This window comes from Lolium perenne, chromosome 7 (assembly GCF_019359855.2).
Source record: "Lolium perenne isolate Kyuss_39 chromosome 7, Kyuss_2.0, whole genome shotgun sequence".
Lineage (NCBI taxonomy): Eukaryota > Viridiplantae > Streptophyta > Magnoliopsida > Poales > Poaceae > Lolium > Lolium perenne.
The window spans coordinates 290700080-290725482 of NC_067250.2; the positions used below are offsets into that span (position 1 = coordinate 290700080).

Sequence of the window (25403 nt, forward strand, 5' to 3'; positions counted from 1 at the left end):
AGTGTGACTATCAAATGCCCTAAATTCACCCGTACTCTTAAAACTACGAATTTGGAGGGCAAGTACATAAAACGAGTCTAGTGCATGACTTATTCTGGCTTTAAAGAAGTTTAGAGGAGGCAATTTAGAACCTCATTCACTACCCTCGGCCGAATACGGCTCTAGAGCTTTCCATCCTTAGCGATGTCAGCGCCCACAATGTGTTTGGCGAAATGAGATACGCATGAAAGAATTAGGACGTCCAAGTATATAGCCCTCTGACTTTGCACACTGTTAGCAGAGCCAGCAAAACTGCTTAGAGTAGCCAGTAAACCAGGCATCCGACTAGAGTTGCTCTATGGTCTTAAAACATTCTAGAGGACTATGTTCAGTTTCCATGCCAAGTAATGCAGCATAACTGTTGGTAAAGTTACCAAGAAGAAAGTACTCAGCAATGTCAAGGAACCTCACAAATGATACGTCATTTATTCCATTAGAAACAATTATTTTCATGGACTTCATAATTTAACATTTGTGGATGTAAAAAATAAAAATGCAGACAATTAAGTAATAAATATCAATTAATCTCGCATCTGGAAATATTACGAAAACCTACTTGAAATACCCAAAACCACCAACGGGTCAGAGTTATAGGTCACATGCGTGATCTGAAGCAATCAATGAAACATGTGCTAGAAATGTGAAGGTGTAAGTTCCTGCACATATATTTACTTGTATACCTACTAAGGTTGAAGTCATATATCGTCAAAGAATAAGGCACAAACCTACCTATGAAGTTTCTTGTTCGAAACAAGCAAAATATTACCATTCTACCAAATCAATTAGACCGTAATTGCTCCAAGAAGAACAGGAAAGGTAACAGCAAACAAAGGCTAAAATCATTCTAAGTTGGTGATAATGTGATGATATACCTCCGAAAAAGAAAGATTGCCTTTAGTCAGTAAAGGGAAGCTTAGACAGCGGAGGTATGAGCCCTTCTCTCTCCTAAGGAAGATAAATGCTAATGCTTACATGATAGATCTTCCAGCTAAGATGGAAATATCCAACATATTCAATGTGTCTGGCTTGGCTCTTTATCATCCAAAACAAGCAAAGGGGTGCATGAAGGTCCCGCTTTGCGTGGGGTCTGGGGAGGGGTTAGACCACATTGGATCATTGTACGGTGCATTTTCTTGCAATTCCTTGCAATTTTTTACAAGAGTCTATTTCCATGACTTGAACCCGTGACCTCCTAGTCACAAGGCAAAAACTTTACCACTAGGTCAAGGCTCCCCTTCGATGAGAGACAGTAGAGAAAATAAAATTAAAATAAAACAGAAGTAAGATCCAATAGTAGCTTATACACATGTCTACTATATTCTAGGCAATATTTTTTTTAGTCATATGTGATGTAGTAGTTTCTAGCATATTCTACCTATAAGCTGTAACTAGGATATCTGCATCCCTATTCCTAGCTTATGTAGTGTTATCTAGAAGTGTAAAGTTAAGTAGTGAAGGCTCATGTATCCTATAAATAGAGACCCAACCTCTACATATGAAATCGGATTATCTATCAAATAAATGAAACTTTGTGTTCTTATCTTAGATCTTGGACTATATCTTGTGTGTTGATAGTTCTGGACTAAACCTTGACAGCCCCTGCCCTAGAGCAATATCTAGCTTACGCCCCTGAAACGATATCTAGCGCAACACAATTGTAGCAACAAGGAGGAGTTGTTCCTGCCACGAACTGCGAACACACCCAAAGAGACTACATCCTTGTGCCACTCATCCCCAACATTTGTACACTTTTTTCGTTTCTATTTCTGTACAATATAGGAAAAAAAATGCTTGCTCGGTTGTAACTTCCAGAGGTGAAATTTGCATCGTGCTCTCATCTAACCCTATCCAGCCATTGGATGTCACCGTGGTTATATATATAGGTAAGAAGAAATGTGCATAAGTAAATACATATTTTCTCCCTTTGCCTTCAAAATAGCTAGGAGTAGGTGACCACACAATGAATATAACAGTAGGTAGGTAGAGAATTATGATGGTGCACTCGGGTGCCATATACCATGATATTCAAAACATTCGAATAACCCTATTTTAAATGTGTCAAAAAAATTGAAATAATTCACGCACGTACATGTCACCATGCTACTTGCTCGTGTAAATTTTCACGAAAAAATTCGAATTTATGGGACCTACACTTTGTTATTTTTATGTAGGCTACATAACTTAATATTTTCGTTCCAGATTTGACGTACGCATATGCACACATTCCCTACCCATATAATTTACAACATATTTTTTTAGTAAGTCTTCTTATGTATCTTCAATATAGGGTGCGCGGGAACCTATGAGCCAAAAATTCACGTCCTAGGTAGGTAGGTGAAACATAAAGTTATCTTAATCGAAGAAAAATAAGTACTAGTACAATATTTTCATAGTAGCTTAAATGTTACTACTAGCTAATTAAGAGTCCATTGCTACCTGGAATTTCAAGGGCTTGTGTTGTTCTTCACCTTTCTTGCATAACAAAACTAGTTTGACTAATAACTAAAACATGTATACATATTTCCAATCAAGGAAACTTTAACGTTGTTAACATGCATAATAGAAAATTACTCTCTTCATTTCTGATCACGTATGTTTGCAAATATATGTAGACAATATTCTTCTGTCATAGCATATTTGGTGTCAGGGCATATTTAGAGCATCTCCAGTCGCGTCCCCCAAAGCGTCCCCCAAAGGGATTTGGGGCGCGCCGGACAAAAAAAGCGTTCCAGCCGCGTCCCCCAAAGCCCATTTTTGTCCGGCGCGGCCCCATACGGTGTCCGGCGCCCCGAGCCCGTCCCCGTCCCACAGGGGACGCTCCGGGGACGCCGGACACAACGAAAAGCGAGGCGGGCTCCCACATGTCGGCGACTATTTGCATAAACCGTTGGTTCGCGCCTCTTTTCTCGTCGCTCCTTCCTTCCCGCGCCTCCCACTCCACCGCCGCCGCTGGATTTCCCGGCCGTTTGGGCGTCTGATTTGTGCTGGGAGTCAGCACCGTTGTCGCGGCTGGGGCTCCCGCCGGTCGTGCCGCCGCCGCCGCGTCGCCAGCGCCTCCCAGAACGCGCCGTCAAATCCGCCCCACCTCCGCGCACAGAAGGTGCTCGACGACTTGCCAGGTAGGCGCGATTGGTCGCTGTTTGTTGCGTCGTCTGCCTCGGCGCAATTTTAACCATTGATTTTGCTTTAGGCATGGACAGCGACGATGAGATGGTTGCCCTGCTGCTGGAGGACGAGCAAGCGTTCGACGACGACCTGCGGGAGCATTTGCTGATCATCGCGTCCCTCCAGGACATGCTTGACGCTGAGGCGGAGAAGAGGAAGAGGCCGCGCCGCGGAGGATCAAGGCCGGGAAGAAGGAAATCGAAGCCCCGGCAGAGGATGGAGGGGCATGCCATGCTGCACAACGACTACTTCGCCGACGGGGCAACACATGCCGACAATTTTCGGCGCCGGTACAGGATGAGCAAGGGCCTGTTCATGAATATCCTCCACGGCGTTCGAGAGTTCGACCCCTACTTCAAGCTCAAGCTCGACGCTGTAGGCGTTCTCGGGTTCTCATCCATTCAGAAGTGCACCGCCGCCATGAGGATGCTTGCATACGGAGCACCTGCCGATACACAGGACGACTACCTTCGCATGAGTGAGTCTACTGCCATTGAGTGCATGTACAAGTTTTGCCGAGCTGTGGTGGGAAAGTTTGGCAAATACTACTTGAGAGGGCCAACTGAGGAAGAGACTGCAAGGATCATGGCACAAAATGCTGCCAGAGGATTTCCTGGAATGCTTGGAAGCATCGATTGCATGCACTGGGCATGGAAGAACTGCCCGTTTGCTTGGCAAGGTATATACAAAGGGCGTCATGGATATTGCAGTGTGGTGCTTGAAGCTGTGGCAGATTATGACCTGTGGATTTGGCATTCTTTCTTTGGCATGGCGGGATCACACAAGGACATCAACGTGTTGCAGCGGTCTCCGGTGTTCAGCAGACTAGTGGAAGGGCATGCTCCACCATGCAACTATGAGATCAATGGCCACCAATATACCAAAGGCTATTATCTAGCCGATGGTATATATCCAAAATGGGCCACTTTTGTCAAAACAATCTCGAATCCATCAGGTCTGAAGAATTCTCACTTTGCTACACGACAGGAGGCTTGCAGGAAGGATGTCGAGCGGGCATTTGGTGTGCTTCAAGCACAATTTGCCATTGTCCGGTACCCTGCTCTAAGCTGGTCTCACGACCAAATGTGGGAGGTGATGCAGGCTTGTGTGATCATGCACAACATGATCATCGAGGATGACCGCAAGAATCATGTTAGGTCACATGTTGGTCCCTATGAGTGTCAAGGCCCTCTCGCGGAGGTTGATCATGAGTTGCCTGCAGATTTTGCTGATTTTCTCGCCATGCACGAAGAGATCCGTGACAGCAATGTGCATGAGCAACTTCAAGCTGATCTCGTTGAGCATTTGTGGAGGATCAAAGGAAATACCGTGGCACCTTGATGTATCATCTAGCCCTTTTTTTTATATTTGATTACTTGTTTTATTGTTTGTTGTAATTTAATTTGAAAACAATCCTCGAAAACATTTTTTTTTTCATATGCTACATTTGATATAAATGGTTTATGTGTTAAAAATATTATTTTAAATGTTTGGGGGCGGCGTTTGGGGGACGCGGCTGGGGAGCGACGTCCCCCAAAGGCGGCACGAACAAAACACGTCCCCCAAACGCTCAATCCGGCGCGGTTTGGGGGACGCGACTGGAGATGCTCTTTCGGCTTGGACATCCCAAGACTCTTCATGCAAGATAGGAAATGAGCCACACTGGACAAGTACATACTCTTTTGTGAGGCCACAGAAAATTGGGAATGTTTAGCACTGTTGTAATATCCATAGGTTGATAATTTTGCACCTCATGTCTGTAGTACTATGCAATGCACATTTCATCATCGGGCAAGCATAGTTTGGCATCAATTTATTTGTTAACAAGGTTTGATTGAGCACATTTTGTATCTACAAGACTACAACAGCCTAGAGGGCCTAGGGTCCCATTCCCTACACCGGAAAGTACCCACGGTGGGCTGCTGCCGTCACAATGCCGTCCCACCGTTGTCGTGGCCTTCACGTCATCCCTAGTGCGGAAGAGCACGAAAAGGGAGGTTGCATCTGGTGACTCTGTCGCTCCTCTGCCCACTACTACCGCGTGTGGAGGCATCCCGCCAGCTCCAAAGCCAAAGAGTGACACCTCTCCATCTCGAGGAAGAAGTCAGCGCCACCATGTGGGGTGGTGCCTCCGTTGTTCTGTCGCCGCCGAACACGCCTGTCAAGCCATCCATCCTTACCGATTCCAGCACCCATGAGGCGTTCAGCGAAACAAGAAATCTAGAAAAATTAGAGACCCGATTTTAGAGCATCTGACTTTGCACACACTCTGCATAAGTGCAAGGCCTGTCAAACTGTGTAACAAAATTTAGAATAGGCTGCAAATAAGTTTTAGATACCCAAATTTACGGCATTGCTAAGGTTGCTCTAAGGTCCTAAAATTATTCTAGAGAACTATGCATATTCAATGTCAACGCCAAGTAATGCAGCATAACCATTGATGAACTCATACTTTTACCAAGAAGAAAGGAACCTCAACAATATTAAGGGCACTTTTTAATGTTATGTCATTTATTCCATCAGCAACCAATTATTTTGATGGAGTTCATAGTTTAACATCCGTGGATGTACAATTTTAAAAAATAGAAATCTATCAAGGTAATAAATATCAATAAATCTCACATCTGGAAACATTACAATAATCGATGTGGAATATCAAAACCACCAACGTATCAGGGTTACAGGTCACATGAGAGATCTGAAGCGATAAACAAATAGAGAATTCCTTATTTGACACTGCCTTAAAATGAGGTTCCCTATTTGACACCGAACAAAATTTTCTTCCCTATTTGACCTATGCTTAAATTTTCATTCCCTTTGTGACACTACCGTTAGTTCCGTTACACAGTTCCGTCAAAGTTTTACCTGGCAGACAGAAATGCCCCTCTGCTGATAGCTATCAGTTATTCTCTATGGAACCAAAGAAAGCAAATTCCACGTCAAAAAAAAAAAAAGCAAATTCCGACCGAGCCTCCATATCCCGTCGTCCCTATCTTGTCCCCACCCAAACTGACCCCAGGCGCGGCGGCGAGAGATAAACGGCATGGCTGTGGAGCGCTCGTCGGAGAACTTTGTTGCGGGCGCAGGCCATGGCGCGGCTGTCGAGCGCTCGTCGGCGAGCTTTGCTGCAGGCGCAGGCTAGGGCGCGGCCGTGGAGCGCTCGTCGGCGGAGATCTCCGGCGATGCGCGGCGCATTCGACGCGGCGAGGACCTCCAGTGGCGCGCGATGTACTCTACTTGGTGAATAATTTCGGCGATGCGCGGCACACTCGACTCCCCTCCCTTTCCCTTCTCCTCAATCAGCACGGCGGCCGAGCCCTCCTGGCTGCGGCGGAGCGCACGGTACTCGTCCAGGCTCCAATTTGCTCCTGAACCACGGCGGGCTGTGTCTCCGTGAAGAACTGAAACGAAAAGGCAACGAATCAATTGATTCGTATATTATCGTAGGCTCGTAGCACGCAGTGGTTATGGATAGGAAATCTGTTTGGTGACCAAATTATTATGGAGTCTCAGATGATCCTTTAACCATGACCAGACATGTAACGTTACTGCAACTATTGTCCTATATTCACATAAAAAATGCTGTCCTATATAGATTTTGGTCTAATTATTCAATGGGGGTGAAAAGGTCTTTTTATGTCTCCCTTTAACGTCATCAGTGCATAAAATGCACTAGAGTGCCACATAGGGAACAAAATTTTAAGGAGGTGTCAAATAAGGAAGAAAATTTTATCCGGTGTCAAATAAGGAACCTCATTTTAAGATAGTGTCATATAAGGAATTTTCTCATAAACAAAACATGTGCTGAAAATGTGACGGTTTAAGTTCTGTGCATATATTTACTACTATACCTACTAAGGTTGAAGCCATATGCCATGAATGAAGGAATAAGGCACATAGCCATGAAGTTTCTTGTAAGAAACAAGGTCTGTATCAGCTAGAAGAAACAATATGATGTACTTCTTATTCTTTCTTAGTTTTCTTATCGCATATTCCAACATATCCAACACAAGAACAGGTAATCAACATTACATATAGCGCATTGTATCTCTTGCTCTAACCAAATATGAGAAAAAAAATGATGGATTTCATATGCGAAGAACCGAATTATTTTAATTTTAAGTGTTCTCTTTCTAGTATACTAGATACTAGAAGTACCTAATACTTGTGTACTTTGTAGTGGTCACAAACATACAAAACCAGCATAGTACAAACATTAACACGGAACTGACATGGCGCTCCTGAACAAATTGGCTCCTGAGAACTTGTAGTGCTCACAAGAACCTTTATCACTTTTTCTTGTTTGTCCAATGTTATTTGTTGTCTATGGATTTCCTTTTAACACTAATTTCGTTAGTACCATCTACTAAAATTAAAATGTGAGTGACTATTATGGTTCTTGCTCATATTTTACAAAAGTACATACTAATGTTGAAACCATAACATACAAGAATAAGAAATAATTTGGTTACCTAAGATAATCATGAAGTTTACTGAAGAAAATTATATTGCAAGAGACCTAAGCTAGTAGATAACATCGCTAACAAGGAATGACATAATATCACATCTACTTATCCTTTGACCCTTTCGTAGTTTTTCTTCCCACATGCTCCAACACAAGAATAGGTAATCAATATTGCATACAATCCATTGCTGGCCACAAAAGCATTGTCCTATGCAATGCATTTTTTTCTATATTTTCTTTTAAAATTAATTTCACTGGGCAGAAAAAAAGGCATGATCATAGTCTTCTCTGAGGGAAAAAAAAGGATTCCATATGGAGGAGAATAACAATTTTTTATCAATTTGTATTTAATGGAAAGAAAAACTTGATTTGAACTACATTAGGGCCACCATTATGACAGGCATAGTTCCCCCCATGCCCCACCCCCTTATCGAGGCTCGCATAGCCTGCGGAGGGAATATTAGACTATTTCTGACACATATTTGCAAAAGGAGGGAATATTACACTATTACGCACCGGGAACTTTTGAAGAGATTGTTTGGCCTCTTTCTGTTCTATGTTAAAATTGCGATGATGAAATTGCTTTTGCATTAGAGCAATGTTTCCTTGCTTCGTCTGACTCCTCTATCTGCAAGATTTTGTACTCAGTGTCAAAATGGATACTAATAGAACTATATGTACTGTAGCAGACCTGGTTACAATTTTTTTTATGTAGCACTGACATAAACACAGATTTTACCTGAGCCTTTGAGGCTGTCGTGCTTGTTTTTCTTTGGAATCCATTATCCATTCCATACCATTGAAAGAAATTTGAGGTTTTCGGTGCTGCTACATGACAAGTCATGTACTCATGTGAGCTCCACCAGTTTTTGAATCAGTTGATTCCTCATTCTCCACATATTCAAAACAAGAATGGGATGGGCCACTTTTTTAGGAGCTGTAGAAGTAGTAGTCAATGCTGGCAAAACTAATTTCGGCTCTTGAGGTTTTTGGTCATAGAAGCTTTCATTTGTCTGTCATACAAAATGGAAAAAATGGCAAAGGTTAGCCCATGGTACTAAGATATTTTTAGAACTTTGGATCTACGTACATACATACACCTGAAGAGATTTGAAGCCATCTAAATTTAGAAACAATAATAGCCCATTTGATCTAAAACTATTACCTTTGTAGTTAGCTTTTTTACGCCAAGCCCTCCAGCCTTGCCACCAATCTTCTTTGCACCAAGGGGCTTCTTCATAGAACTGACATAAGTGGGATGAGCAGGGGCTTTGGTGAATGGGTCAGCTCTTTTGACGGGTTAGCAACCACAGGTTCATGCTTCCCATTAATATTCTCTTCTGGTGCATCAGCATGCAAGCTTGAAATCAAGTAAGTCATCGGATGAGTTCAACGGCTGAGAAGCAGCAACAGGTGATGATGGCAAGACGTTGAGCTGGGATGAGCCCTGCTCCATAAATAATGCAGACCGACAAACCTTTCATCGTGGACAAAATAGATGCTTGTAGGCTGATTCTTTGATTTCCTGGTATATACATCCCGTCGGCTTGGTTCTCTGACTCTGTGGTATGTCCAAGCTTCAATATAACTTTGTTCGCCAAACATTGCTGAAGCTTCATAGTTATGAATTGCCAACTAAGCTAACCATGCATCATATGTCCATATAGGAAAATTACATTTATGTAAGTAAGCTAGCAGACCATGAAAGATTAAACCGTACCATAATTTTCGAATGAACATAAGGGTAAACATTCAAATTGCAGTAAATGGAAATTATACACATTTAACTTTGCTTCTTAGACTCAAAACATAGATTAATGAGCTGCACTTTATTATTTCTTGAAAACACAACATTTTTATTGTTACTTTTCAATAATTAATGAACTGCTCTGATATATTTGGTATTTTGCCATTTCTCCGATCTAAAGATGAGTGTCTCACCTCTAAAAGGGGCTGCGCTGATGAAGATGAACCAATTGAGTGGAGCCATCCGAGCAACAGTCAGGTACTTGGTCGCTTGCCTTTCAGCAAAACTGTATACTGAAACTCAAATAGTTACAACAATGTAAACTCAGTGTTCCATCTAGCCAAACTACTTAAACTCAAATAGCTGCTGCATACTCAAACACAAACTCAAAGCTGAAAACCCTTACCTATATGGTGATCAAACAGTCAATTTTTCGCATTCTATCCATGAAAAAGATATAGGCAAATTACTGTCCGGGTTTCCTTAGAATTGACTCCTGCTTCTGCAGCCCTTCCTCTAATCTGGAATCACATAATATTGATGTGGTCAGATCGTCTTGTGCAAATGAAACAGAAAACCAATGAATTTCTTGCATCTCAATCAGGCTGGGAGGAAACTCCTAGTGCACAATAATTTATATTCTCAAGAATAGCATGATTAAGAGGGAAAAGGACAGTAAATTTAGATAGGCACATTAAAAGTATGAGCTAAAAATTCAATGTAGAATACCAGTGTCTTAATTCAATAATGCTTTCCTGCACCTAAGAACCGTTGTGTGTATCTTAACTTTTGAGATGGATGCACTTTAAAACGACAATCCATTCTAGAATAAAAAAATGTAGAAGACATTCAGTAATATTAGCAAATCTCTTCTTGTCCACTGTGATATATATATATTGTCATAGCAGGGTACGAATGCTCAAGGGAATCAATGTCCAATGCCCAAAATTTGTACCTACAAAATAGAAATAGAGATTCAGTTCATACATGAAAAAAAATTGCAAGCACTTGAGGCACAAATTTCAAATAAATAAGCACATTACCGAGCGAAGGTAATTACTGGTTTTATTTCTACCCAACACAAGAACAGGTAATCAACATTACATATAACTCACCGTATCTCTTGCTTTAACCAAATATGAGGAAAAAACGATGGATTTTGTATGAGAAGAACCGAATTATTTTACTTTTAGGTGTTCTCTTTCCAGTATAATAGAAGACTATTTCATGCTTGTGTACTCTGTAGTGCTCACGAACATGCAAAACTGGCATAATACAAACATCAACACAAAACCGACATGGCACTCCTGGTCCCAGAACAAACTGACTCATGAGAACTTGTAGTGCTCACAAGAACCGTTCACACCTTTTCTTTCTGGTCCAAAGTTGTTCGTTGTCTATGGATTATCTTACAACACTAATTTCATCAAGACCGTCTACTAAAATGCAAAACCAAGTAGTAGAATGACTATTTTGATTCCTGGCCGTATTTGTACTAATGTTGAAGCCATATAACATAAAAAAATATAAAATATCTGGTCAACTAACATAGCCATGAAGTTTATTCTAGAAAATTATATTGCAAAAGTTCATTCTACTACCTTGGTTCATATTTAATCGACGCCGCCCATTACATATGTCGATTAAAACAGTACGGGTGAAGTAATTTTCCATGCCTGTCGGAAGAAAAAAAAGGGGGATTTCATAGGGGGGGATTTATATTTTATATTTTAGATACTGGAAGGAAAGGAGTAATGAATTTGAACCCCCCAAATCCCCCCTTTAGGGCCATAGTTCTGAGAGGCATAGCTCCCCCCTGTAGCCGCCCCCCTGCGTCGAGGCTCGCATAGCCTCCCTCCCCCTACCCCGCCCCCGGCCATCCCGCCGGGCATACCCTCCCCCCTACCCCTGCCCCCACTGTCGCCTGGGGCATAGGTCCCCCCTATTCCCCCGCCCCCGGTGCATAGCTCCCCCCTCTACCGGCGCCCTAACCCTAACCCTATACACACCAACACTACTCTATCCCTATGCTACTTGGTGATACCCTCGCTGAGAAGGACGTTTATATATCGGTGCGAATCGTAGCGAACTAGCGATGTGGGACTATTCACTTCACCCCAGGTACACTCCAACTCACCTCAAGCGTCCGCCGCCTCTCCAGCTCCGCTGTGGCTCCCTCTTCTGTCCTCAAGTCTCGCAAGCGTGGGGCGGAGTACGGCGACGTGCCTCGATGCGCAACCGCCGACGGAGCAGCGCCGGTTGCATCGTGGCCGGCGCACCGGACGGCGACGCCTAAGCAAGCAATGGGGAAGTGCCGGCGAGGAGGAGAGTATGGCGAGGTGGCAAAAGTTTTCTCAGGGACGCGCCGCCGTGGCGGCCTCGGTCAGATCGATCTTGATTCTGGATTCTGGAAGCTGTTCTTGGCTGCGAGGGAGGGAGACGAGAGCCAGCAGAGTAGCAGACCAAGAGTGAGCGGAAGGGGCCGGCCTCGGAACAACCACGCTGGGCTGGGCTAGGTTATCGTGGGCCCAAATAGCATCAAGGCCCACGAGAATGATAGATTAGTTCTGATCTTCTGATTACGGGTTATGTACCTGTATGTAATCCTCGTGTTCTCGCTGAAAATGTAATCCTCGTGTAAAGTTTTTCTTTCCGAGATATCTTCTCTGTACTGTGTCGTCTAAAGGCGTGACAATATTTAGTGGCGAGCTCGCTAAGCCATGGCGTCTCAAACAACCACTAAACTTCAGCAGCCACGGCTTGAATGGTGATTAAGAACAGCTTGTGCTGGCGGGGGCATTAATTTGAATCGAGATCTTGCCAGGCCTCAAACGGGAGGGAAACAGGGAAACTTTGCCCATATTCTAAACGCATGCGTGCAATTCACGGCGCTAATTCCTAGTGCAAGCAGGCACGAAGATCCCAATGCATCTCTGTAGAAAGGGATGCAACTCACAATGTATTGATTGGGTGCATAATGGCGTTACATATATAGGCCACGTCCTCGACTATACAAGGAAGGAGGCGGGTCCAATAATCAATACAAAGATATGTATCGCTATACATAACTACAGAAGATACACATCCAGATATACAAGGATATGTATCTCAACACCCCTCCCCCCCCCGCAGTCGAAGCGTCGCCTGGTCGAATGCATAGACTGGACCGGAACTCCTCAAATGATGCCGTAGGGAGACCCTTGGTCATGATATCCGCAAATTGTTGGGAGGTGGGCACATGAAGTACTCGAATGTATCCAAGGGCCACCTGTTCCCGAACAAAGTGGATGTCCAGCTCAATATGCTTGGTGCGGCGATGGTGGACCGGGTTGGCGGAGAGGTAGACGGCGGAGACATTGTCGCAATAGACCACGATGGCTTTGGCAACAGGACATGAGAGCTCAACGAGGAGTTGCCGCAGCCAAGAGACCTCTGCAACCGCGTTAGCAACAGCCCGGTACTCCGCTTCGGCGCTGGATCGAGAGACCGTGGGTTGTCGCTTAGACGACCAGGAGATGAGCAAAGGTCCGAAGTAGACACAGTAGCCAGACGTGGAGCAACGCGTGTCGGGGCAGCCTGCCCAATCGGCGTCCGAGTAGGCGACGATGTCCGTGGCGGTGGAGGCGTGGAGGGAGAGGCTGAAGTCCATGGTGCCACGAATGTAGCGGAGGATCCGCTTGACCGCAGCCCAATGAGGATCCCGCGGAGCATGCATGTGAAGGCACACCCGCCGGACAAAGATACTGCAGCTCGGGGCGGGTCAAGGTGAGGTACTGCAGGGCACCGACGATGGAGCGATAAAATGACGCATCCGTGGCCAACAAACCATCCGTGGCGGAGAGCTTGGACTTCGTGTCGACAGGCGTGGCCGCGGGTTTGCAATTAAGCATACTGGCGCGGTCCAGGAGCTCGTGGGCGTACTTGCGCTGATGAAGGAAGAAGCCGTCGGTGCGACGTACGACCTCGATGCCGAGGAAGTAGTGCAGGGGGCCCAAGTCCTTGAGGGCAAACTCAGCGCGAAGACGCTCGGTGATCTGTCGCAGGAGGTCCGTGGAGCTGGCCGTCAAGATGATGTCGTCGACGTAGAGCAGCAGGTACGCGGTGGTGGCACCATTGTTGTACACAAACAGCGAGGCATCGGAGCGGGTGGAGCGGAAGCCGAGTTGGTGAAGAAACGCTGCGATGCGCTGGTACCAGGCGCGTGGGGCCTGCTTGAGCCCGTATAACGAGCGCGAGAGCAGGCACACATGGTCGGGGTGGGCGCTGTCGATGAAACCCGTGGGCTGCTGGCAGAAGACCTGCTCCTCGAGATGGCCGTGAAGGAAGGCGTTGGAGACGTCCATCTGGTGCACGGGCCACGCACGGGAGACCGCGAGCTGAAGGACGGTGCGGATCGTCCCGGGCTTGACAACCGGGGCGAAGGTGTCGGTGAAGTCGACGCCGGCACGCTGGCGAAAGCCACGAACCACCCACCGCGCCTTGTGACGGTCGAGAGTACCGTCCGGATGGAACTTTTGCTTGAAGACCCACTTCCCGGTGATGATGTTGGCGTGAGGGGGTCGGGGAACAAGCGTCCATGTCTGGTTCCGCTGCAGGGCGTCAAACTCGTCCTGCATGGCCGCAAGCCACTGCGGGTCGCGGAGAGCAGCCCGGCAGAGGCGGGCAGGGGCGATGGCGTGGATGCCGAAGGCGCGGAAGTCGACGCGGTGCGTACGTACTCGTCCGAGGGGTACCGCGTGCTCGGGACGCGAATCCCCGCACGGGCGCGCGTGAGGGGCCCCGTGGCCGGCGGCGGAGGAGGCGGCGGAGCCGAGGCGAGGCGTCGCCCGGTGAGGACGGTACGACGCCTGAGCTGAGGCTCGAGGGCGACGCAAGCGGCGTCGAGGCGGATGAACCCGGCGAAGGGGCGTCGCCCGGCGAAGAAGGCGCGGCGCCCGAGCTGAGGCTCGAGGGTGACGCAGGCGGCGTCGAGGCAGGCGTCGGCGCAGGTGTCGGCGTGGGTGTCGGCGTGGGGTCATCCGAGACATGGCTCGAGGGTGACCCAGAGGGTGGCGAGGCAGCGCCCAAGCCAGAGCTCAAGGGCGCGGCGGAGAACGACGAGGCAGTGCCCGAGTCCGAGCTCGAGGGTACTGCAGCCGGCGGACCTGCAGGGGGTCGACGCCGGGGACCATCAGTAGTCGAAGGAGGAGTGGCGACCACCTGTCTCTGTGCAAAAGGAAAGCAATGCTCATCAAAGTACACGTGCCGGGAGGTGATGACGCGGTGAGAAACCGGATCATAACAGCGGTAGCCTTTGGTGTTAGCCGGGTAACCGAGGAAAACACACGGAACGGAACGAGGGGCGAGTTTATGAGGAGTGGTGGCGGCGATACTAGGATAGCAACGACAACCGGAAATCCGAAGACCGTCGTAGGATGGAGGGGAGCCGTAAAGGAGGTGATGAGGTGCATAGTTCCAGCGGGGACGACACGGACGAAGGTTGACAAGGAGGGTGGCGGTGGCTAACGCGTCAGGCCAAAAGGTGGGGGGAACATGGCTGTGGAATAGGAGTGTGCGGACGCAGTCGTTGAGGGTGCGGAGGATACGCTCGGCGCGGCCGTTTTGTTGGGACGTGTATGGACAAGTTAGACGGAAAATAGTGCCGTGAGAGGAGAGTAGGGTGCGGACGGCGACATTGTCAAACTCTTTTCCGTTGTCAGTTTGTAGGGCGTGGATGGGGCGACCGAACTGGGTGGAAACATAGGCGTAGAAGGCTGTGAGAGTGGTGGCGACATCGGACTTTTTACGGAGGGGAAACGTCCACACAAAATGAGAAAAATCATCAAGAATAACTAGGTAATAAAGAAGACCAGAATTACTCGGGATTGGAGAGGTCCATACGTCACTATGAATTAACTCAAAAGGAAAAGACGCAACAGTGGAAGACTGACTAAAAGGAAGACGAACGTGTTTACCAAGACGACACGCTTCACAACTATGTGAAGACTGTTTAGTAGATGAAAACGAAAAACCCCTCATTATTTGGTGAAGCGTGTTGGCACTGGGATGTCCAAGACGAGCATGCCAAAGATCAACGCCTGCGGAGAGAGCACGAGGTGCGGCGCCGGGGGTGGAAGGCGACGTCCTCGGATACAAATCGCCGGGGCTCTCACATCGATGGAGGACCATCCGGGTGCGGGCGTCCTTAACAGAAAAACCAAAAGCGTCAAATTCAACAGTCACAGAGTTGTCACGAGAAAGAGTTTTAACAGAGACTAAATTCTGAATAAGCGTGGGAAACACAAGAACATTATTGAGAGACAGTGGTTTAGAAGTAGATGGAAAATTAGTAGAACCAGTGTGAGAAATAGGAAGACCGGCGTCGTTACCGACAATGATGCGAGACTCGGTGGAAGTGGGAAAGGAATGGGAAGGTTATCCGGGTGAGCGGCCATGTGAGACGAGGCGCCCGTGTCCATAAACCAGTTGCCGCCACCGGCGTAAGAGCCAGGTGCGGGCGCGGCGTGGTAGGCCGGGGCGTAGGATGGCGGCGTGGCGGTGAAGGCCGGGGCGTAGGGCGGTGTCGTGGTGAAGTGCGCCTGGTGAGTCGGCGGGCACGGCACCGGCATGTTGTAGGCGTGGATGAGCCCCGTCCATGGGTTGTAGGCGAAGGGGTTGCTGCCGTTGGAGACCGACGACATGATGACGCGCGCGTGGAGGATGGCGACGACGCGGGGTTGGGGAGGGAGGCGCGGCGGCGGCTGCAGGTGCGTCGGCGGCGCGGCGTGAGGAGGGGCACACGCGGCGGCGGCACAAGGGCGGCGGCGCTAGGGTTGGAGGGTGGGGCGGCGCGCGCGGGGAGAGAGGGGCGCGGCGGCTAGGTTAGGAACGGTAGGTGTTTGATACCATGTAGAAAGGGATGCAACTCACAATGTATTGATTGGGTGCATATGGCGTTACATATATAGGCCACGTCCTCGACTATACAAGGAAGGAGGCGGACCCAATAATCAATACAAAGATATGTATCGCTATACATAACTACAGAAGATACACATCCAGATATACAAGGATATGTATCTCAACACTCTCGACCAAATAATTTGAATACAAATTAAAAGGAGTAAGTAACAAGGAATGCATGTCACACACTCACTCTGTATGTAGTACTCCCTCTGTTCTTTATTCACTTTGCGTTCTAGCTTCTCGTAAAGTCAATCACTATCATCAAGTTTGATTAAAATTGTAAATAACAACAATTATAGTATCAAATGCACATACTACGTACTTATATAGTAAACATAGCTTATGCTGATTCAAATACTATAACTTTTACATTGTGGATGTTAATATTTTTCCCTAAATATTTAGTCAAACTTTTACAAAAGTTTGATTTTAAGTAAATCCAAAACGTGAACTAATTGTGAACAAAGGGAGTATAGTAGTACACAACTGCCATGACTACAAGATTTGAAGTTCTCGAGGGGTGTACATTACATACGCTGCATTGGCAAGTACTCCCTACATTTCATAATTCTTGTCGTAGATTCGAATGCATCTATATATAAAATGTGTTTAGATATATCCAAATCCGCAACAGAAATTATAGGATGGGGAGAACATGAGTAACTGTATGAGCGGTCATGTGAAATGCATGGAACTATGCAAGCTAACCTGGTATGTAAAAAAATATGGAGCGGAAATATTTAGTGTAAATCGAGTTATGGAGAATCTCATACTTTGATTTTGACAAATCATTTCATTTAAAATCTTTTTTATGTCGATTACATTATTTAATCTAAGTTTTGTAAGCTAATTTTACGTTTTGGGCACGTTACCTCGCAGTTTCTCTCCTTTTTTTCATTTGATGTCAGAATTTGTTCATCCCGTTGACCCAATTCGTTGTTATTCAGCTTGATCTGTTCCAATTGGGATCCACCTAGCACTCTGCTAGAGTGCTCCCCATATTATTGTTTTTGAATGCGGGAAGGACTCGAAGAGTGTAGGAGTTGCATTCATATGAAGTGTTGGGCTTACAGATTACATGGAGGACTCCCAGAAAAAAAAAATAGAAATACAACACCATCCTCTATTTTTTACAAAAAAACCACCGTAAAGGCACATCGGCTTGTGGGGAGGAGACGAACTTTGGCCAGTAGAGAGCTGGCAAGAGATCTTGGAGCAGCCGCAGCAGTCGAACACCCATCTGCGGTCGTAGAGATTCTCCACGGATACAACCAAGATTCCCTGCGCCCCAGATTTAGGACGGAGCGAAAGCCGCCTACGCCATCGTCCCTCATCACCACGATGACCAACATGAAGTATCCTATCCGGCTAGATCCGAGCCACTGCCGCACTTATTTAAGTGGAAGATCCGCCTCCAGAGCTCGGCCTCTACCTCGGAGGTCCGCTGGAGCACGTCTGCCTTAGCCACCCAGCACCTGTTCGAGAGCAACTACGAGGGCAAATTCCCACAGCATGATGCCTTTCTCGATACAAGAAACACACGTAGACCTACAACTATCTAGAGGAGGCCGTCGGAGAAGAGGGGGAGAAGAGGTGGGCTGAAGTGGGAGGAGAGAGAACGGGAGGGGTGAAATGAGCCACTAGCGGCGAGTGCCATCGCTCCCGGTATATCAGAACGGGTAAAAATAAAAACTACTACAGTATCAAAATCTACACGAACTTGAGCAATTCGGATAAAAAAAAGAACCGTCGTGAAAGTAATTCGTGTGAATAATTTGAAATTAGGAGTACGAAGTGGAGTTCAAATTGTGCGACGGATTTGAGAGCAACCAAGCATTGAAAACAAGGTTTACGAAGTAAAATTCCAAATTAGACAGACGATGAAACTGCATTCATGCACGAGGAAACGGGCCTACTCTCTCCAAAAGTATCCTTTTCCCCAAATATCGACGACGGGAGCTGAAAAGGAGAGGGAGCGTAGTTTGGTGGAACGCAACGTCTACTGGGCCTGAGCCCCAACGGTCGGATCCGACCTGCCTCTTAAACCCTCTCCTCATCTTCCTCACCCACAAATTTCGAACGAGAAATCCCCACATTATCCCATCGATCCACCCCAATCGCGCCTCAAATCACGCACGCACGCACGCGGAGATCCACCATCCACCGATCTGCCCCGCCCGCCTTCTCTCCCCCGATTCCGATCTCATCGCTCGGCGCTAACCTCTCCGGTTCAGCAGCGGAAGGACGGCGGCGATGATGGAGGAGGACCCGCTGATCCCGCTGGTGCACGTCTGGAACAACGCCGCCTTCGACGACTCCAACTCCTCCTCCGCCTCCGCCTGGCACGCGCACGCCACCCCCGCCCGCCTCGCCGCCGCCAGGCCCGACAAGGAGAACCGCCGCCCCGAGCGCCACGACGACGTCGACGCCGAGATCGAGCACATCGAGGCCGAGATCCTCCGCCTCTCCTCCCGCCTCCACCACCTCCGCGTCTCCAGGGGGCTCGACCCCGTCCCCGCCAAGGCCCAGCCGCGGCCGCGGCCGCGGGCGAGGGGGCTCAGTCTCGGGCCCCTCGACGTCGCCCCCGCCTCCGCCGCAGCAAACCCTAACCCCGAGAACCAGCCGCTCGCCGCCACCCAGAAGCTGAAGCCCGCCGCCAAGCAGCAGGCCCCCGCGCCGGCGCGGGGCAGCAGAGGGCTCAGCCTCGGCCCGCTCGACATCGCCGCCGCGAACCCTACAGCCACCAGGCTCCCCGCCGCGCGGCAACCGCATCAGGCCGCCGTCCCCTCCACCCGCATCCTCAAGCCCATCAAGGAGCCCCCGGTGCAGCGCCGCAGGGGCGTCAGCCTGGGCCCGATGGAGATCCAGCACGGCATCACCGGCAAGCCCACCCCCGCCACGGCGCGAGCCAAGCCGTTCCCCAGCAAGCTCAACGCGATCCGCGAAGAGGGCGGCGGGCAGCCGTCCAGGCAGGCCGCGGTGCCCGCGAAGCTGTGGCCGTCGAGCAACGCGAGGCAAAGCGGAGCGGCGGCGGCGGCGGCGCCGAGCAGGGCCAAGGCGAGGAGCTCCAGCATGAGCCCCAGGTCGAGGCGGCAGTCCGTCGCCAGGCTCACCGCCAACACGAGGCCGTTTGGGGCTACCAAGGCTGCCGACGAGCTCACGCCCAAGGGCGGCGCCACGAACCCCATCAGCGGCGCGGCCACCTGCAGGAGGCCGTCCGGGAGCTCCAAGGTCAGGGTCGTCCCCAGCCGCTACAGCCTCATGCCCGGCGCTTCAGCTGGAACACAGGAGCGGCGCCGCAAGGACTCGCTCCCGGGATCACTGCCGGCGGCGGCGGACTCAACCCAGAAACAGGAAACCAGAGCAACGGCTACCACCACGGAGCCTCTGGACGATGATCTGTCACCTGAATCACTAGACAAGGTTGCCGAATTGCTGCCAAGGATCAGGACCATGCCGCCTCCCGACGAGACTCCTCGCGACTCGGGGTGCGCGAAGCGGGCCGCCGATCTGGTCGGGAAGCGGTCGTTCTTCACCGCTGCGGTGGGCGACAGCGGTTCCATCTCGTCCTACCAGGCTCGGGTCCTCGAAGCCGAAGAACCGGAGGAGGCAGCATTGGCAGAGGAAGCTTTGGGCAATGAGGAGCAGTGCATGGTTCTGTCCAGCCCTTCTTCATGATTGATTCTTCAGAGTGCCTGCTTAACTTGAGCATTTCGGGTGAGGCTTTTTGCGGTGTGTTAGATACATAGTGCTACTGTTACATTCATCATATCTCATGCTTCGTGTTTGCCATTCCTTCTGTTATTAAGGTTCTGGTAGAGTGTGAAGACCTTTTTATATGGGTGCTCTTGTTTTGAGTTTTACCTCTAAGTGTGCTCTGTTTTGAGTAAGTAGTGTCATGGTGTGCTACTCAAACCTTTTGTCTGGAAATGCAAGAGGATAATATGCTGCTCCAAATCTTGCTGAAATGTTACCTTTGTACTATGCAAATAACTGATCAGTGGCGTTTCTTGTTTAGTAATTGTTCACACGAATCCACTTCGGCAGGCTTGTTTTTCTGCTAGAAACTGTAATTTCAGCACTGATGCATACTACTGCTGCAGTTCATGCATAGGCATCAGGGCCTAATAGGCATAACTGGCAAGATAAATAAGGACAATAGTTATAGGAATGGAAGTTGTTCAGTAGCACAAGTGTGCTCATTAAAACAACCAAGAGATGGACTAACTAAGCTTGATTCCAAATTATCTGCAAATTCATTATCTCCACGCCATTGAGTCCTTGGTTTTTTTTAGACACGTGAACATCCATTGATCACTTTGGCTGTAGGGAAAGCTACTGACTATGGGTAGAACTATCAAAACTTGCACTAAATTGAGTAATTTGCACAAAAAAACTTCATCCATATCTCATGCTTCGTGTTTGCCATTCCTTCTGTTATTAAGGTTCTGGTAGAGTGTGAAGACCTTTTTATATGGGTGCTCTTGTTTTGAGTTTTACCTCTAAATTGTGCTCTGTTTTGAGTAAGTAGTCTCATGGTGTGGTACTCAAACCTTTTGTCTGGAAATTCAAGAGGATAATATGGTGCTCCAAAGCTTGCTTTGCCTTTGTACTACGCAAAGAGCTGATCAGTTAGCATCTCTTGTATAGTAATTTGTTCACACAAATCCACTTCAGCAGGCTTTTTTTCTGCTGGAAACTGTATCTTCAGTACTACAGTCGCAGTAGTAAACAATAACAGCAGTATTAAAATGAAGGTTGTTCAGTAGCATAATTGTTCTCATTAACAATAACCGAAAGATGGACTGGCTTAGCTAGAATCTAAATCCCCTGCAAATTCAGTATCTGCAAGCCATTGTATAGGCAAATTACCTGACCATGCGAGCTAAAGCTGGCTAATCTGATCCACAAACAGCCATTGCTGAAGATTCACGTGTTCATCTTCCATTTATCGCTTTGGCTCTAGGCAAATTACCTGACCATGCGAGCTAAAGCTGGTTAATCTGATCCACAAACAGCCATTGCTGAAGATTCACGTGTTCATCTTGAAGTATCACGGGGCGCTAAATTGGGGAGGGGAAGATAAGTAAAGAATAATCTATAGGGGAATAGGACAACATGTTTTTGTATTTTGGTTGTCACAACATGTTGTTGAGTTGTTCTATGGCGTTATTCAGTGATGAAGTAAACAGTAATGAGATAATTTGTTGGTTTGTCTGCTTGCTATCCTACCTGCTCCTGCCAGTCTTTGACAAACTGGTAAGATGCCTCAAGGCTGTGTTTGGATATATTTGCGGTGTAGTACAAGAGATTTACTGGACTTGTCAGAGTTGACGGTTCAGCGTAGATGCTGTCTGACAGAAGTGTTGCCCTCTACTGGTTTGAGAATTCTTGGTTGAGTGTTTGCTTTACAGAAGGATGAATTATTGGTATATTTTGATTTGGTGTATCTGAGGATGAAATACTGGGTTAATGAAAAATACACGTGTTGATCATCACAGAAGACTGATGGCAAAACTTGAAATTCACTGAAGCTGCAATGTACAACACAAAGGAATCACCCTGATGGATATAGATATGGCAAGAAGTAGAGGAAACTATGGACATCAAATCAAATCCACTAAAGCTAAATCAAAGGGGGTGTTTAGTAAAGCCATCTGGGGTGGCCAGAAAATAACTTAGGCACTCCATATCTTGCTGAACATTGACTGCAATCTGTTATTGGCTATCTTCTTGACGACCTTCTTCGCATCGTAGTCCCCGGAATCAGCCAGCTCTTTCAGGGTACTGAAATGCTCCGACGACACGATCTTCTTCCTCCCGCTGTTGGTTTCTGCCAAGGACACGATAGCAGACAGGATCAGGCCCTTCGCCATCAGCTTGCCCTCGGAGGGATCGAGCAGCTGCAGAAGCCTGTCCAGATTGTCGCCGTCCTGGATGAAGATGACGCGGTTCGGATGGTTCGACAGCAGGCTGGTGAGCACCTGCGCCGCCATCTCGCGAACCCGGAAAGATTTCGCGCCGAGCAAGCTTGCCAAGGCACTGAAATACCCTGCTCTGCCCATCATCCTGCAATATTCTTCAGAAACCTCGGAGAGATGCCTCAGGATCTTGAGCGTGCATTCGAGGACGGCGTAGTCGCCATTGTTGAGGTAGAAGAGGAGCCACCCGAGGACGTCTGAGCTGGTGAGGTCGTCAATGGAGCTGGCAGAAGAGAAGCAGAAGAACCAGATGGCGGCGAGGGCGACCTCCCTGGCCTTGTAAGAGTAAGGCAGGTCAGGGTATATCAGCTGGAGCAGCGACTGGATCACCCCCATGCCGATCGCCTCCTCCCGGACGTCGGCGTCGTCTAGGGCCATGGAGTGGAGCAGCTCGACGGCGCCGAGCTTCCGGACCTCCTCCATCTTCTGCGAGAGCTTCACCAGCTCGGTGACCACGCCTTGCTCCACCATGAACACCTTCACCTCCTCCACCCTGCTCAGGTTCCGGAGCACCGCGAAGGACGAGACGAGCAGCCTGCCGCCGCTGTCGGCGTCCGCCACGGCGCGCAGCAGCGTGGTGACGCCGCCGTGCGCGCACACGGCCCACACGTTGTCCGAGTTCTCCGTCAGCTCACACAGCGCCTGCGCCGCGCTCTCCCTGGCGCGTGCCGTGGCAACCGCGGCCGCGTTCTCCAGCAGCTGCACGAGCGGCGCGATCACGCCGGCCTTGACCAGCATTCCCCTGTAGGAGTCGGAGCTCGCGATGACGGCTACGGCGCCGGCCGCTTCTTCCTGGATGCGCGGGTCTTGGGACTCGAGGAAGCCGGCGAGCATGGCGACGCCGTCGTCGATGTCGAGAGCGACGACGCGCACGCAGGCCTCATCCTCTGCCATGAGCTCGCCGATGGTGGACAGCGCCTGGGCTCGCTGCGCGGGGCCGCCGACCCTGATCCTGGAGAAGAGGTCCTTGAGGAAGAACCTCTTCTCGCCCACGCCGGCGTCGGCGCCGGGCCTCACCGCGACGATGGCCTGCGACGGCGCCGGCGCGCCAGAGGAGGAGGAGGCCATCTCCTTGAGCTGCCTCACGTGGGCGTCCAGCTTGGCGCTCAGGCTGTCCATGTCGCTCCTCAGACGGAGCCTCCCGCCCTTGTACGTGCCGTCGCCGCACTGAGAGGCAACGGCCAAGATGCTCCTCACGGTGGCTGAGGCCGACTGCAGAAACTGAACCAGCACATGGTGCTCTTCCCCCTCCTCCTCGCCGTCGCCGTCATTGCGGACGCCGTTGCGCAGCAACTTGAGGCCGGAGGAGAGCTGCTGGAGCTTGTCCTTGACGGCGTTCCACTTGGTCGGGAACTGCGGGACGGAGCAGGCCAGGGAAGACGATGCCAGCGACTCGAGCACCTTCAGTGCCTCGCCATGGCCGCCTCCTGCAACCTCTGCCTCCGCCGTCGCTGCTGGTGCTTCTCCCATCTCTGCAACCATGGCAGCAAACCAGCTGCACAACCGTCGTGTGCTACCTATGCTGCAGCATGCATCTTTGGTGAGTTTCTTGGTAGTTGCAACTGATAACGATGTTGGTTTGAGGCTGAGTTTGGGGAATTGAAGAACTCAACTATTAATGGAGGTGTTGGTGCAGATACGTGACAAATGTGTTTGTTTTGTACCTCTACGGGTAGAAGTCTCCCGTGTGTGCCGCATTGGATTGCTGAGGGGTGGATGAGTTAGTAGATGGGTAGCCTGGTTGGTGCTTGCTGCACCTGTCCTTACCCGTTTCTGATCTGTCTTCTTGTTAGCCTTGCTGCCTCCTTTTGGTTTCTTCTATTAGATTCTTGCTGCCTACTCTCTGAAATTCACTCACCTTGTCTCCATCTTTTCTTGATACAGTCTCATTCTAGTAATTTAATTTTGACTGGATAGCATTGGCACTAGGGTGTCAAGTGGTAACTACCGGAAATGCATCTACCATTCACCTCTTCGCGATTCGTGACAGATCCCCTTTCCATATCTAGTGTGTATCATCTCCATATGATATATCTATAAAATTTAAAAATGGTAAAATTTCGTATTTTCTTCATATAAAACATGATTCACAATACTTTAAACAAAAAAATAACTATAACAATTTAAATATGCATGAAATATATGTATAATGTGGTTAATCTAATAAATATCATAGATATATCATGTCGTAGTAAAATAAGCAGCACATTGGCGAGAAATTAGCACGAATCGCGAGGCCACTAGCGGTCAGATGATGACCGGTAGTTACCGGTTCCGTTAGAAAATCCTCTCTTCAAGTGGGATCTCACCTAAGTCTCACTTGTAGTGCAATTTGGTTTTTCTAGTGCAAATTTTGTCTCAAAATTTGTCTAGAAATTTTGCACACAGTATAAGTGAAACTTAGGCGGAATCCCACTTGACACCTTAATTGGCACAACAGCTTCATTGAATCAATGAGTGAAAAAATATATGCGAAAATGGAATGATGTGACGGATCAGTGGGTTGGGTGAGAGTGTGCAGGTGATCAAATTGGAGAATGCGATCATGGGCTACAGTTAAGAGTTGGTGATTATGTAGTGGCTCATTATGGATTTCAGGGTTTGCGATTGTGAGGCCATCATCGTGTGAGCGTACCTATCGCCGAGTAAAATAACAGCAAAAGCTTTACGCTTCTTCCTCCTTTCTGCTGTCGATTAAGTATCCATGAAACTGTCCTCACGGTGGAAGCTGCTGCGCTCTGCAGTGCTGTTGGGGGCCCAACCCAACTAACCTGCGCCGTAGGTCCGTATGATACTTGTGTGAAGGTGAAGTCACGGTACACGAACACCAACCTACTCGCTCTAACTGTCTGGTCATGAGTTCATCATTTGTTCATTGCTGTATACTGAGGTCCTTGTTGCTGTCAGATAAAAAAAGAGCTCATGAACAAAGAATTGAAAACAAATTAGGCATGTGCCTTACCTCTATATTCTGCTGAAAAAAAGAAGAAGCAACAACAGTTTCTTCTTTATTTAGGCTTGTGATTTTATGAATCTGGGCCAGGACATGCTGCGAAACGAA

At 48.4% G+C, this 25403-nt stretch overlaps 3 protein-coding genes, 1 long non-coding RNA gene and 1 pseudogene across 4 annotated transcripts; 2 read left to right on the forward strand and 3 right to left on the reverse strand.

Moving 5' to 3' along the window:
• Positions 1 to 2699: 2699 nt before the first annotated feature.
• Positions 2700 to 4588, forward strand: LOC127315169 (uncharacterized). Its single transcript, XM_051345683.2, has 2 exons — positions 2700 to 3158; positions 3230 to 4588. Exon 2 carries the CDS (start codon positions 3232 to 3234, stop codon positions 4543 to 4545), a length of 1314 nt encoding a protein of 437 aa, XP_051201643.2. The 5' UTR covers positions 2700 to 3158; positions 3230 to 3231; the 3' UTR covers positions 4546 to 4588.
• Positions 4589 to 6342: 1754 nt separating this feature from the next.
• LOC127312298 (uncharacterized) lies at positions 6343 to 10244 on the reverse strand (annotated as a pseudogene).
• Positions 10245 to 10255: 11 nt separating this feature from the next.
• Positions 10256 to 11995, reverse strand: LOC127312299 (uncharacterized). Its single transcript, XR_007858247.2, has 2 exons — positions 11554 to 11995; positions 10256 to 10371 (listed from the first exon to the last, which is right to left on the reverse strand). It is a non-coding gene; the product is annotated as an uncharacterized lncRNA (long non-coding RNA).
• Positions 11996 to 18355: 6360 nt separating this feature from the next.
• On the forward strand, positions 18356 to 20318 carry LOC127312297 (uncharacterized). The gene has a single exon (XM_051342839.2). The coding sequence runs from the start codon at positions 18615 to 18617 to the stop codon at positions 20037 to 20039; it is 1425 nt and encodes a 474-aa protein (XP_051198799.1). The 5' UTR covers positions 18356 to 18614; the 3' UTR covers positions 20040 to 20318.
• Positions 20319 to 21867: 1549 nt separating this feature from the next.
• Positions 21868 to 24037, reverse strand: LOC127312296 (uncharacterized). The gene has a single exon (XM_051342838.2). The coding sequence runs from the start codon at positions 23822 to 23824 to the stop codon at positions 22040 to 22042; it is 1785 nt and encodes a 594-aa protein (XP_051198798.1). The 5' UTR covers positions 23825 to 24037; the 3' UTR covers positions 21868 to 22039.
• Positions 24038 to 25403: the final 1366 nt, after the last annotated feature.